The sequence below is a fragment of the Agelaius tricolor genome, unplaced genomic scaffold, assembly GCF_023055355.1.
Source record: "Agelaius tricolor isolate 1412-34295 unplaced genomic scaffold, bAgeTri1.0.p SCAF_23, whole genome shotgun sequence".
NCBI classification, from domain to species: Eukaryota; Metazoa; Chordata; class Aves; order Passeriformes; family Icteridae; genus Agelaius; species Agelaius tricolor.
The window spans coordinates 5,512,033-5,526,812 of record NW_027269283.1 but is presented as its reverse complement, the minus strand read 5'-3'; the positions used below and the strand labels follow the sequence as shown (position 1 = coordinate 5,526,812).

Here is a 14,780-nt window from a genome sequence, read left to right as displayed (position 1 = left end):
CTGCATATAATTCATTCTGTCTTTGCCACATTATTGTAATAATCCTTCCCTCTCATTACGTGTTTCTGACATAATTATAATCTGCATAATATAATCTGCATTTCTTCTGTAAGGAGAAACACTTCCCAGGGAGGGGGCATTGTTGTGCAGTCAGCTGGGACTGGGGACTTGGTTAAGTAAAGAGAAGTCTTTAATGGCTGCCTCTGCTTCTAATAATTTTTCTTTGTAATTTGGTGCTCATCACACATGCACATAGTTTCTCTGTAGCTGTTTGGCATGGCAAGGTTGGTTGGGCCCTGGAGGAAGCTGCAGAGCTGCTCTTCTGGTGTGAGCCCTGCCCTCTGTAATTACAGCACCCTGCTCCTGCAGCTCCCTCCTGCCCTCTCCTCCCTCCTCCTGTGGAACAGCTTATCTCAACACATGCCCTGACAGTTTGTCCCAAGAGTAGGCTGCAGACTGCTCTGGACTTCCAGTGAACTGTAATGAGGAGTAAGGGGTGTCAGGAGCAGGGGTGAGCTCTTGTTTTCCTCACCTCTGCGTCCTGCCTTGTGCCTTTTCTTCAGTTCTGTTTTCTGTTTTGTTTACACTTTCATATCAAATTGCCAGGAACCAAAAAGGTGAAGTAATTGCCTGCAGTTAAAACACATTTTTTTAAGAAAGGGAATCTAAGGGGTTTTTTAATGGTTTCTTGTGTATCTTTTTTTTTTTTTCTGTAAAAATCTGTGATTATATCTGGATCCTTCAGACTCTGAAACCTCAAACTCTGAACTGTCAGACAAAAATGCCCATGCCCATAACTCCCAACAGCTCTCTTCCAGTTTATTAATTTTGATTTAAACTTTTTGTAAGTCACACAGCAAATATAACTCTTCAGGCTTGGCAGAGCTGTTTGCACACCACCATTGCCTCACATCCTGCTCTCAGGGTGAGCTGGCAGCTCCTGAACCTGCTCAGTCATCACCTGGAGAGGCTGCAGGAGCAGGGAATCCTTACAGCCACTTAAGGGGGGCTTTCAGGGCAGACCTGGTACCTGGAGATGCTGGGATTGGGGGCCCACAAAAGAGGCTTCTGTCTGCAGACACTGGCAAGTGTGGGGTCAGGGAAGGTTTGAAGCCAGATGTGTTCCTTGTCCTCAGTGAGCTTACACTGGTGGGCAGGAGGAGTTATTCACCTGGTGCTGCTGGGCTGCCACACTATTGCAAACCCTCCCCGTGCTCTGTGGGGCCTGGGACTCTGTCAGGCTGCATAAGAATTGAGTTACTGTTTTGAATATGTACATGAGTTCTCCACTCTGTGACGGGCCCGTGCCCACAGGCTACACAAATACTGCCAAGCATCACTTTTCCCATCCTCCCTAGGCTTTTTTCCTCCCCATTCATGGAGCTATAGGTGTCAAAAATACATATTAGATATTAGGTGAACAATGGAGAAAATGTTCCATTATTCTAGGTTAGTGGCTTGTGAAATGAAAAAAAATTCCTTTTCCTCAGTCTTGTGATTTCTTGTAATGCCCCCATAGAATGTATAAATCATTACAAAACAATACAGTTGAGAATGATTTTTATTTATTGCTGACAATTAGAATGTAGTCAAAAAGAGATTGTATTAATTATTTGAGGGAAGAGTCAAAACTGGGAGCTTAACAGAATGAGATTTGAAAATAGTAAAACTATTTCTATAAAGAAGAGGCTGAATTTTTCTCTTGTCAGGGGGGTGGGAGGGAAGAGAAATACAATGGGAGACTAAATAGTTAAGCACCATGAAAGCAGACTTGATTCTATTGCAATGTAAGAGGTCATCAATTTTTGTGCAAAGTTCTTTTCTGTCACCACTGTCCCTATACAGAGGAGAGTGTCTTGCTGTGTTAATGCTGAAATGGAAGGTTGATTCCATCACATTATGCAGGGGCTACTGCAATTGTTACAAATCCCTTAACGTGTGAAAATTTGTCACAAGAGAAGTCTACTTGCAGCTGTAAGGGCCCAGCCCTCCGAGGTGTGAACTCAAAATAAATTTTTGATCTCTCCCTCGGTGCCAGTCGTGCCAAACTGAAAAAAAGAAAAGAATAGAAAAAGAAAAAAGGAATTAGTTCAGGCTTGCATTGCCTTTTATGAGATTTCCAAGAAACAGAACTGCAGTTCTGCAATCAGCCTTGGATTTTGAGAATTACTTAGGGTTTGAGGCTTTGTGTATACTAAGACATGAGAAAGGATAGTACCATCTTACTATCAAATGGAATTATGGAAGAGAGAGGTGCAATGTCACAGCTTCATCTTAGGGCTGGATGCAAATTTGGATAGTCAGCACAAACTCAGAATAGAAAAACTTTGATGTCAAAGGTCAGTGCTCTGTCCAATGCCTGCTTGGTTCATATCCATTTTGGCAATAATGATTTTTCTAATGGCCACTGTGCTTTGGTTTGTATCTCCTTTTGGCCTAAATTGGCTTAGTCTTTTACTGGAACAATGTTTTCCTTTTTTTATGGATTATTAAGTCCAAATAGTTCCACAGCCAAAGCAAGTCAGGCTGTTTTACAATAGAAGAAGCTTTGAGAAATACAAACTATTACTCAACACTGAGCTGATCCATAAAGCAGCAGAGTCCAGAGGAAAAGAAAATAAAAAACAAGCACCAATTGCTTTTATGTTTTGAAAAGGCAAGTTTTTTCTTGCTTTAAAGGAGAACAGAGCTACTTTTTGTTTGGGCTGTACCAAGGGGAGTGTCTGACTTGTTTGCTTTAGCCTAATTATCTTTGTAGTATCAGGGTATTGTATGTGAAAATAAAAACAGAATGCCAAACTGTAGAATAAGCTGCAGAGAGACAAAAGAATTTGACATGTGCATTTGCTTTCCCAGGAAAAAATAATGTTAGCAGGTTTGAGTTGTTAAGGAAGCTCTGTGTGGGAAAAACACCACATGATTAAGAAATTATATGGTGTCACTTTTGTTTTCAGAAATAGAAAATATAAAAAAGACAAGTCAAGTGTGGTTTTTTTCCCTTCTGTTTGAGAAGTCAGATGTGCTGTGGGCGATGCTGGGGGCAGTGAGGGATTGCTGCAGGTTGCACTTACTTGATCTTGACCTGCTGGTTCATCAGGGTGACGAGCAGCACGCAGCGGCTGACGGGCTCCGGGAGGGGATTGGCGTAGGAGATCTCCAGGGACACGGCTCTGTTCACCACAACCCTGCGGGGCACCTGAAGCACAAAACACCTTTCTGGTCACTCCCTGGGTTATGTTTCTGCTCCCTGGAGTCAGGGTTCAGGGGAGCTGCAAGTGGCATTTAGGTGACAAACATTATCTTTCCCCATGTTTGAAGCTGGATGTGGCTCAGCTCAATAGGGCTGTCCAGCTGTCTGCAATATTTTGTGCATCATTTCAGTAAAATAGGGCCCTGGCTCTACACAGACGTGTCCCATGAAACCTGTCTGATATTTTGGTTGCTGAATGGCTTTTTTTCTTTTTTGGCTTATAATTGATTAGGATTAAAGTGCTAAAACAAAATGAACTAGCTCTAGCACTGGTTAGAACTTAGGGTTTAAATCTGAATTTTGGCAATGTTCTTCAAGGACAATACAAGCACTTGCCAATACATGGAATGAAAACAAGGACTGTGGAACATAAGGCAGTGGCTTGTGACTGGGAAAAAAGAAGGTAACAGAACTGTTCTGAAAAACAAGGCAGATTCAGGCCAAGGTTTGGAACTGGCCTCTCACATCCTTGCATTCTCAATTCAAGCAGGCAGAATTTTGGAACAACATTTGAAATGGCAGCCTAAATGCAATACATTTATCCCCAGATTCTCATCTTAAGATCTGAGCTCCAGAAAGACCTTTTAGCATCTGTTCAGAACATCAGGGAGAAAATTGTTCACCTTAATGATGATGTTTGTGTCCTCCAAAATGATTGTCTTCTCCACCAGCAGCTTCAGCCCTTGCGAGCGCAGGACTTCACACAAAGCAGTCACTTGGATCCTTTTGTCAGTGGTCAGATATTTTCCATAATGAGTATAAGGGATCTTTACCCGGATATGCTTCCCTAGAATTCAGACATATATTTAGGAACTGTTACGTTTTCAAAGCAAGCTAAAGAGAAAAGAGTTATAGTGAGGGGTTTTGTTAATTACTGAAGAGAAAAAATATGGCAGTGGAGTTTGTTTATATTTCCTTCTTGTGAGACTGATTGTGTATTTCCCTCTTCTGGTGATCCTTGCCTACTTTAACTCATTTGACCCTTACACTTTTGAATAGAGGATATTGGCCTGAAACTGAGGGAGTCTTCTTATCTGCATTTCACTGGATTCCTGACCCTTTGTATTGCTTATGATTAGAGGTATAACTATTTTAATCTATTCCCTCCTTAAATCCTTTTTATTTTACCTCAGTCAAGAAGAAAGTTTGGGTCAAGTTTCACAGAGATCCTTTTCAAGTGACCTGGTCAGCTGCTCATTGTAGTCCTACAACTTTTCTGCTGTGTATGGGAAAAATGTTTATCTTTGTAGCTCCTGGGGATGAAAAAGATCTCTATAATAATTCCAATAGTCTTTACTCTTCAAAGGAGAGACACAGTTTCACTGTAACTTTTAATCTCTTTCCTAGTTGATCTCTTTTCATGTGTTGCCTGTTGGGTGCCAGAAGGCACACATCAGACTTTTTTTACTGGTTAAGAGTAAGATGTGTTCCTATGTAACAATCAGCACACACACACATGCACATATACATACATACAGAAACCATGACACACACACATAGTGCTGCTTCTGGACCCATAACATAAGTGTAGCCTCCTATGTAACATTTCACGAGACATCCACTTAATGCTTGAACTAGTGAAAATTTTCAGAGGAAAAAAAATAATGTAAAAAGTACTCATAAGCAATAAATAGCTGCACTAAAAGCTGATACTGGTATGGTAAGGATGCTTCTTCCTTCCAGTTGCCTTCCTGTGGCTGGAAGCAGAGCGATACTGGCTCTTTAGGGACATGAAAAGTTACCTTGTTTAGGACCAAGCTCCACAGCAGTGGCTGCCTTCAGGATCTCTGCCACTGCTCTCCTTGTGTACAGGATGGTGGAGGCGCTCATGTCCACCCTGATGCTCTTGCGGTCGGAGGAGAGGTTGTTGAGGACCAGGACCAGGTTAATGTCCTTGCCAAAAACTGGAGGTTCAGCCAGCTTGAATTTCCCAGCAATGCCAGGGTTTCTCATTGTCTCTGAAGATCTTCCCCCAGGAGAGTCTGTGTGTCCTTCTGTGACACTTATTCCCAATATCTTACTCAAGGCCTTTCGATAGACTCGTCTTTCCTCAGAAGAACCTGGTGGAAGCAGAGAATGAAGTAAAATTCTACTTTTGTTGCAAATGCACTTCCTCTCTGTAAAGGTTTTCAGACCAATACAGGGAATCAGCATCACTCAGAAATATGCGATACCTAAAAGCTCCCTGTATCTTCATTAAGCCTCCATTCAGGTTTTTCACAGGGGATATACCATGACAAGGTGAATAAATCACTAAAATGAAATATGATGCATTTGTATTTGTTTAGAAGTGAGATTTCTTTTTCTCTGGTCAGAACATGCAGTAATGTGCTAAGGGATACTCTGCTGATCTGATGGCAGCCAGCCTCTGTATTAATATGGTTGCACTAAAACACTGAGGAGTGAAACCCTGAGGGTTTGTTTGCCTTGGGTAGTAAAATGTATTTTATAGCCCTGTTTTGTGTATGCATTAAATTTTTCACTTCTGTGGAAGGGACTTAAGTATATTTTGTATTGTCCCATAATAAGGAAGCTACTGAATGCACAAACCCAGAAATATAACACCCTTTATATTAAGAAAGTAATCTGAGCACACTGGCAGAAATATTTTCTGATGGCAGGGGAGAGATGTTTAAAGCAAGCAGGTTATTCATCTATGGCAGCTTCCCAGCACCAAGGATTCAGTAGGCAATAAAAGGAGATAATTTGTGCTAATTCCTCTACCTTCTGGATATTTGTAGTTAGCAGTGACATCCACACGGCCATTGCTGCCCACAGCTTTGGTGCTGATGGACCTGCCAATGATTTCAGTATCACAATAAACTCTTTTCTTGCTTCCATCATTGTACACAATCCATCTGTTGCAGTCGGCGTTCACCTCTGAGTACACAAACAAGGTGTCGTAATCCAGGTTGACTTCACCCTCTTTGATGGCTAACACAGATGCAGGGCCACACTGAAAAATTCCTAAAATGTAAAAAAAAAAAAAAAAATTAGGTTAAACTTTATTAGTTGTGCTCAGTTTGGAGAAGGACTCTTAAGTCAGGTTGGGAGCTTAGGCTGTTACCTCTGCTTTGTTCTTGTGGAGTTGCATCTAAAACCTGCCACCCATTGTATGCCCTTCCCAGGTCTGGGCGAATGAACCAGCTTTCATTCCAGACATGATAATCCCTGGAGACAAAGAACAATGTCTAAAAAGAACAATAATATAGAGTAGTCATGCAAACTTCCAATTGGAGATGAGTAGTGAATTCTTTTTAAAAAATTCTAAACTCTAAACTGAGGCACCAAGTGTCAAGTTACAGTACCTCTTTCAAAGGACAGATTTACTGTCTGCTTTTGAGGTATAGACCTCAGGGCAGGGAGGGAGAAAATAATAAAGTCTGTTGTTTGTTTGTTTTCCAAATGGATGTCTGCAGTATTAATGTAGATGGTTATATTACATTTTGCTCACTCAGTTGCTTTTGTATTACTATTTTTTAGGTTTCCTAGATTCTCTCTATTGTTGCTGATGAGATGGAAGAAATTATATTTACCATGTGGAATCCTTGCTGATATTAAGACTCCTTCCAGAGCTGTCATAGTACTTATCGATACTCAGGTTTCTATCCACGTCATGGGCAGAGTTAAAATTTGAAACCAAACGAGTTGGAATCCCCAAGCACCTCAAAACTGAAATACATTTTATTAAAAAAACAAACGAGCAAGAAATGCAACAGAACCCACACAGCTTTGTGATTACAAATTACAAATTACAAACTTCAATGATTACAAATATCTGAGAAACGAAGTGTCTAAATCATTTGTGATTCTTCAGCATTCATGGTCTTCACAGTGTTGCTCCTTTTGTAGAAATTATTGCTTTGTAGTTTTGATAAAAGCAGAGGTCCCAACATTTCAGCCCAGCCCTCTATCCTGACAGCTTACCTGTGCACATGACACCTGCAAAGACCCAGCACTGGCCGTACTGCACAGGTCTGTAATTGTCCTGGCGCCATTTCTTGAGGATCACCACGCTGCCATCCCACCTGGAGGGGTTCTCATGCGAGTGGAAACTCCCTTGCCACTTCCCCAGGAGAACTCCATTGTCGTTATCATTTCCATTGATCTAACAGTGGGCAGAATGCACAAAGTGAATTGTCTGCCCTGCACTGTTTCTAGCTCATTTACTGCTCATGGCTGAGCCTCAGTGGTGCTTTCTGCTCACTCCTGTGGGGTTGGGGTTAAGTTTTCCATTCCTTACCATGGAACTGATGACTCTGCCCAAGTATTTGGGATCTCCTCTTCGGGACACATCCATGGCTGGGTCCTGACGGTAGTACAGGCTCAGATCAAGCATGGTGAGACAGATGTTTAGGAGGTCTTGAAACTGTGAGCAGATAAGATGCATTTTTAAGAAAATGGATGGTTTCACAAGCAGAATGAAAGGAGATTTTATTGCAGTTCCACCCTTCTGAGATATCCCAGCCCAAAGGTGATAGGGACAGTGTGGCACACTGTGAGCAAACCACAAGTAAGGCTACCCAGGTTGGTGCAGTTATTATTATATAAACAGCAAATAATGATAAGATAAATGCTATTGGAGACAGAATGAGAGTTCAAACAAATTCCTTGTGACTTACCTGTCCATAATACCACCCTCTTGCTTCAATGTACCTTGCATTGCCCACAAAGATTATTCCATTTTCATTTAGAACATATTCTTGTCTCTCGTTTTCATTGGACATGTAGACATCATCACCTGAAAACCAAGTTGGGCAGGCTTAAAGCTGAGAATACCAGCAACCTTTCAGAAACATTCCTGTCCTGATTTAGCAGGGAGAAAACCTCTATTTGCAAAATAGATTGTTACAGCTCCATAAAGAGGTGCAGTTCAGTGGTAATGTCTGTTATTATATATGGTCAGGGAAGGTGTGGGAGGTGAAAGAAGGATCCATATTATATTACTTAACTTTTTTCCCTTACTTTTATTGTAGCCTTGTGTATTATCTAAATGTCCCCTGTCTGCACATTGTGTTTTTGTGAGGAAGATAGACAAAAGTCCAGGCGAGCTCACCACATTTTTCTGTCTTCTGAAGGTGGTTAGAAATGGAACAGATTGAAAAATATTTGAAAAGAACCCCACAAATGATATTTTTCTCTTTTTTCCAGATGCATTTTTCTTGTTTTAAGATTCCTAAATGAAGACCTTTGCTTGCCTGATCCAAAGTCCTGTCATGAATGTTGTTAGGATAACCTGCTCAGCCATTCACTTGGAGTTCATTGTTCCTCATTGTTTTTCCAAGTTTATGGCACAGTATTTAGCTGCTATGACAGCATTGGTTCCCACAGAGGTTTAGTTTGTTTTGGTTACTCTTTAGGTAGCAATATCTGCTTAGCTCTGCTTTTAATTCCATAATGTCTAAAGATATTTTCTGAAAGGTTCAGGATTGCAGGAAATACATACAAAAAGATCAGCTTTTCTATTTTATTGAATCAACTTCTTTACCTTCCTATAGGAACTTCCCATCCTTCCCTTCCTGCAAATAAAAAAATTGCAGTTTATTTTAAAAATTGTATCATGTGATAGAAATCTATTTTTGTGGTTGTTGTCCACACTTTTTAAAAGTTATATCATCACTGTTGATTCCTGAAGTTTTGGGGTAGCATGGACATGGAGACCTGTGTGCAGTTTCAGGTGCTGCACTTCCAGGTGTGGACCAGTTGGAAAAAGTGGGAGGAGCACTAAGAATGCTCAGCATTCCTGAAAATCTGAAGTATGAATTAACTCAGAATTATTTAAGGTAGGATATAAATGGGGGCAAGGAATGGGGCAAACATTGTAATTAATTCCAGAAATTCTTGTGAAGAGGATGGGGCAGGGGGAAATAAAATCTATTCTTGGTGTCTATCATATGTAGGATGAGAAATTATATACTGAAGTCAAAGCAAGAAAGATTTGGTTAGTTAATAGGATAAAGATCTAATAGAAAGGCTTGTGCTTTATTGGAGGGAATTGCCAGGGGAGGTGCTGGAGGTTCCCTAATGTCTGGTCATTGAGAAGGAATTCAAGACCTCTCAGGAATGACCTAAGTGCTGAACTGAGCCTCTCTTAGAGACCTGCTGTGGGACTAGATGACTTTCTAAGATCCTTCTACCTCTGTGATTTAATTATTCTGAGCAATCTAAATGTCCTTGTATAATCACTTCAAGAACATTTTTTTTCCTAAAGTTTATGTGCTCTCAATAAACCTTTATAGCTTACTAAACTAGATTTTTTTTTGTCCAGAAGATTTTTCATGTATTAATTTATCCTAGTAACCCTTCACTGAACATGGTTTAATTCTTGTCATCTCATCCAATGGCATTAACATTTAAATCTGTATAACTATTTTCTCTTATACAGCTTAAGACTGCATTTTCCTTTTTCAGGGCCATTTCACTTTGTTGAAATGTGTTCACTGTGTTCACTTTTTGTTCTTTGATTAACAAGGGCTTTCACATTCTTCATGATTTCCAGGTGATAAGTCTGTCACTGAAATCGTTGTTATTTCTCCCTAGAGGTGTGGTCTTTTATTTCCTATTATAATATCTTATTTCTTCTCACCTTCTCCACTCTCTAAGGTCAGCCAGTTATTTCTGTGTGTTGTCCCAGCCCATCTGGTCATGGGCAATGCTGTTTAATGTCACTGTGCCAAAGTCAGTGATGAATTATTTCATCTGTGTGTTTTTTCAGATGACACTTAAGGATCCACTCTCTAGTAGCTTTGCTCCAATCCAATATTTTTTCTTTCATCTCTAGTCCTGACTGTTTTCTTATAAGTAGTTTTTTATTGATATTACAGTTAATGAATTAATTTCTGTATTCCTCAGCTTAAGGACTAATCTCCCACCTGGAACATTATCTAGAGACCAGATTTGCCATTTATCCTTTGCCAAGAAAATAAATTTCCCATTTCCCTTCTGCTATGGCACTTACAATAGTGGTAACATTCCCTCAAACTGAATCTGTTCCTGTTTTTCAGGATCAGGGAACTATCACACTCTGCAGAACTTATTCAGCAGCATCCTTCATTCAGCATTAAGGATACTCCCTTTTATCTGTCAGTAGCCAATGCATCATCTGGTAAATCTGGAGGACTTTTCCACAAAATCATTAGTTTAAAATTGCAATGGGCACAGCTTAATTTGTCTGTTTTCATCTGAGAAGAGTTTGGTCTCTTGTGCACCACAGCCACGCTGGTGTTCCAGCTCAGGAGCTGTCACATATTGCTGTCCCTGCAGTGTGGTTTCCATCAATTACAACTCACACTCAAATTATTTTTCAGAGGTTTCTGGGGAGGTTTTTTCCCCTCAGGACTGTGCAGAGATGGTCTGAGTTTCCTGAACATATTTGTGTAATTATTTCTGTCTTCCAGGACTTGCTGAGCTAATTAGCAGCTTTTTCATCTTGGCTATTGACGCATTTCTTAGTGGCTCTTGACTAACATATGGTCATGGAAAAAAATAGTGGATGATTGTGGCTACTTTTCTCTTATGAGCTGTTTACTCACTGGGAGGGCTAGGAGTTCTCTTAGCACCAGGTTGTCACATTTTCAGGCTAATCCAGGTTTCTAGACTATTGCATAGTTGCAAAATATGAGGTGAGAAATTTGCAGCCTCAGCATGTTGCAGGAGAAATGCAGAAAAGAAAAGTTGGAGAAACAAGAGATGTCCATTTTCAACCCAAAAGAAGATCATGGGAATGAGACAGGAGCCAGCAGTGTGTGCTTGTCACCCACAATGCCAACCACATCCTGGGCTGCACCAACAGGGGTGGGCAGCAGGCTGAGGGAGGGGATTCTCCCCCTTGACTCTGCCTTTGTGAGACACCACCTGGAACACTGCATCCAGCTCTGGGCTTCTCAGCACAGGGGAGATGTGGAGCTGTTAGAGCCTCCAGAGGAGGCCACAGAGCTGCTCTGAGGTCTGGAGCCCTCTGCTCTGGAGCGGGGCTGGGAGAGCTGGGGGTGTTCATCCTGGGGAAGGGAAGGCCCCAGGAAGAGCTCGTTGTGGCCTTCCAGTGCCTTAAGGGCTTATAAAAAGGAGGGAGAGCAATGCTTTACATGGACTGAGAGTGATAGGACAAGGGGGAGCTGTTATATCCTAAAAAAGGAGAAATTCAGATTAGCTGTTAGGAAGAAATTCTTTACCAGAGGGCAGTGATGCACTGGAAGAATTTGGCCAGAGAAGGCCTTGTCTCCAGAAAAAGTGATCTGCTCAGTTCTGAAGGGACTGTGATACAACCCCATGTAGCACATTGTGTTAGGGTACCAAGGGGGTAGCAGCAGATTTTTAATGCAGTGAAACCAGACCTCTGAGCACAGAGCTGCGATTGCAGCCTCTGGTGACCCAAAGAGAGACAGCCTGAGGGAGCAGCTCTGTGCAGGCAGGAAAGCAACACGGCCAGCTCCGTCCAAGAGGGAAGGCATTGGCACCTACCTGGGCACCAGGGGTTGAAGAGCAGCACAAACTGGCCCAGGTATCTGGAGAAGATCTTGTTGCCTGCGGTGACGCGGAGGGTGAGGTTGTAGCGCCCGATGACGGCGTTGGCCGGGCTGGCAATGGTGAAGTTCATGGCTGCAGAGTCACTGGGTCCCTGGGCAGCGCTCCAGCCACTGGCCCCCGCCTCAGAGAGGCTGAATGCTGCCCTGGTGCGATGGGACTCCGAGGGGGACGGCCCTGCCAGAGAGAAGGAGTCACTGCTTTCCATCCCAGAGCGTGGTTTCAACATTTGTGGTGGTGCTCACAGGGGTCCCAGGATGAGGGAAGAGATGAGGATCTTGACTCCATGTTTCAGAAGGCTGATTTATTATTTTATGATATATATTATATTAAAAGAAAATTTTATATTAAAACTATACTAAAAGAATAGAAGAAAGGATTTCATCAGTAGGCTAGCAAAGAATGGAATAATAGTAAAATCTTGTGACTGCTCACAGCCTAAACACAGGTGGCTGTCATTGGTCATCAAGTAAAAACAATTTTACTTGTTGGGTAAACAATTCCAAAGCAGCAAAACATGAAGAAGCTGAAGCTTCCCAGCTTCTCAGGAGAAAATATACTAACAAAAGGATTTTTCATAAAATATGTCCGTGACAAACATTAACCTCACACTTGAAATTGAGCACATTGGGGTCCAGGAAGCACTAAAAATACAGGCAGAAAAATCGTATGTCTAAATAAAATAATGACAGAATTACAAGGAGTAAAGATCACAGCTCTCTGAGAACATGGATCAGCTATGGGAGTGTTACCTATTTCAGTGACAAAGCCCAGGCTCTCCCCATTCTGCCTTGGCCTGTTGAAGTACAGGGTGATATTGAAGGGCTGTCCTCGCCTCACGGTCAGCTCAGTGTTGGCATATCTGTCAGTGTGGTGGTTGGCTGCATTCACTGATGGCTGCCAGCTGATGTGTGTTGGGGTCAGGTCTGTAAAACACAAGAAAGGTCATGAAGAAGCAAGTCAGGTCTATAAAACACAAGAAAAGTCATGAAGAAGCAACTGGCATGAGGTCATTTGCTGTTTAGTGGCAGGGTGAGGTTACTAAGAGCAATTACCTTTTGTGGGAGGAAGTACAACTAAAAAGCAGATGCCCCATTAAATTAAGTCTATTGGTCAATAATGGAACTATTTCCTTGGGTTTTGTTAAAGAGCCCTCATACAGAGCACTTATGTACTCCCTATACAGGGTTGGATGCTCTTTTACCACTGGACTTAAAAAGAAATTTACAGGAGCAAATTGGTGTCATTTCATAATCAGCACCAAAGAAAGTGTCCTCTAGACCCTCTATGTTTTCAACATACATATTTTTAGGGTCACAGGAATGGCAATTAGGACATCTTTTCCTGCTTAGATCCTGATGCCATTTGGCTTAGATGCAAGGAAAAATGCATAGTGAGAGATCATCGGTCTTATATGGATGAACAAGAGGTATTTGAGGACATGCTGAAGCTTTTGACAAATCAGTCCATCTGTCTGAGTTTAGCTCTGCTCAAACTCCAGCTGGACCACTGGAGTTCCTGTTCTAGTGGGCAGTAATTTCATGTCCTAGAAGAATTCTTGCAGTGTGCTTGGAGTTCTCTGATATTGTGTCCTCCTGCACACATGCTGTTATTATGGTCTGTGATTTAAAACCCATAAAGTGGTTCCTGACACCTCAAATGCTAAACTGCCTTGTTGGCAAGCAAATATGAATATGATATTCCTTGCAAGATTGTTTTCCCTTCCCTGTTTTCTTGCCAGGCTCAAACCTGAGCAGTTATGCTGTCTTTGGGAATGCTGAGAAGCACCTTCTGTGTTTATATCTGCCCTGGGAGACTCTACAAAATACACCTGGAGCATTGTGCTCCAAGTTTTGACAAATGCTCAGGGCAAGTAACTTGGTGAAGGCTCTTCCAAGTCATTTTTATTAAAATGTCATAAGTGCAATGAGGCTGAGGGTGGGGGAAATGGGGACAGGATGGGGACACATGACCACCACCATTTTAAAGGGAAATCAAAGGAAAACAATAATAACAACAAAAAGAATAGGATGGACAGGATGGATTAATGCCCATGCAATATTATTGTAGGGACCTTCAAACAAGCTTCTAGGTCTATACCACAGAGTTTACCATCAGTAAAATACTAAGTCAGATCTGAAACAATATATCTGCATATAAACCACAATTTATATCTAATCCTTGAAGAAGAAGTAAGAGTAAAACTAATTTTGCAAAAAGTGTTATAATTAAATTTAAGGAAGACTTTTTTTTTGTAGTTTAGGACCACAAAGAGGTAATGTGAGAAAGTATTGATGGGCTGAAAAGGAGAATTTTTAGCATGAATGTATGGGACAACAGCAAACTGCAGTTAGCTGCTGCTTGCCCTGCAAAGCTGATTTGTAAATGTTTTTTTCAGCATGAAATGAGAAAGAACCCTCCTATCCAATTCCCCAGCTCAATAATCATCTTCATTTTAAACTTGAAAAAGCAGAGATGCTCTCAATTGCTATTTTCCTTTGGTAGGATTTTAAGGTATTTTTGAATTCCCATCTATAGGTTCCATGCTCACAGCTTCATTAGAATGGATTACACAAATTTTGTTAATACCAAGCATAACACATCTCTGACAAAGCATTTAAAAAATGATACCTTTTCAAGTAATGAAAATTTCTTTTCTCCTCCATGTCCCAATATCCTCTGTTTAACTCAAAAATTATTCTCAAACAAGTCTTAATAATAACAACATTGAAACTTTGAAAATGAAGTGCAAGAACAAATTCCAATATAAAATTACTTTCAGATAAGAAATCTGAGCAGATACCTACAGGGCATGAATCCTGAGGAAACAGCCCTGAGTAAATATCTGCTGAAGGGAAGCAAATGACTTGCAGAACTCACCTGCCATTCCCTCAGCTTATTAGAATTGCATGCAACTTCTACTTTGCTCTTCAAGGATGTCCAAGTCACATCAATCATAAAAAGGAAAAACCCAGCAATCTTTTCGGGCTGTCAGCTGAAATTGGAG

At 41.2% G+C, this 14,780-nt stretch overlaps 1 protein-coding gene across 1 annotated transcript; it reads right to left on the bottom strand.

The window, feature by feature from the left end:
* Positions 1-1,850: 1,850 nt before the first annotated feature.
* On the bottom strand, positions 1,851-14,660 carry LOC139599318 (protein-glutamine gamma-glutamyltransferase 6-like). Its single transcript, XM_071446522.1, has 13 exons — positions 14,654-14,660; positions 12,526-12,699; positions 11,711-11,950; positions 7,873-7,991; positions 7,494-7,619; positions 7,178-7,358; positions 6,787-6,922; positions 6,318-6,421; positions 5,975-6,217; positions 4,993-5,310; positions 3,874-4,037; positions 3,072-3,196; positions 1,851-2,048 (listed from the first exon to the last, which is right to left on the bottom strand). Exons 1-13 carry the CDS (start codon positions 14,658-14,660, stop codon positions 1,898-1,900), a joined length of 2,088 nt encoding a protein of 695 aa, XP_071302623.1. The 3' UTR covers positions 1,851-1,897.
* Positions 14,661-14,780: the final 120 nt, after the last annotated feature.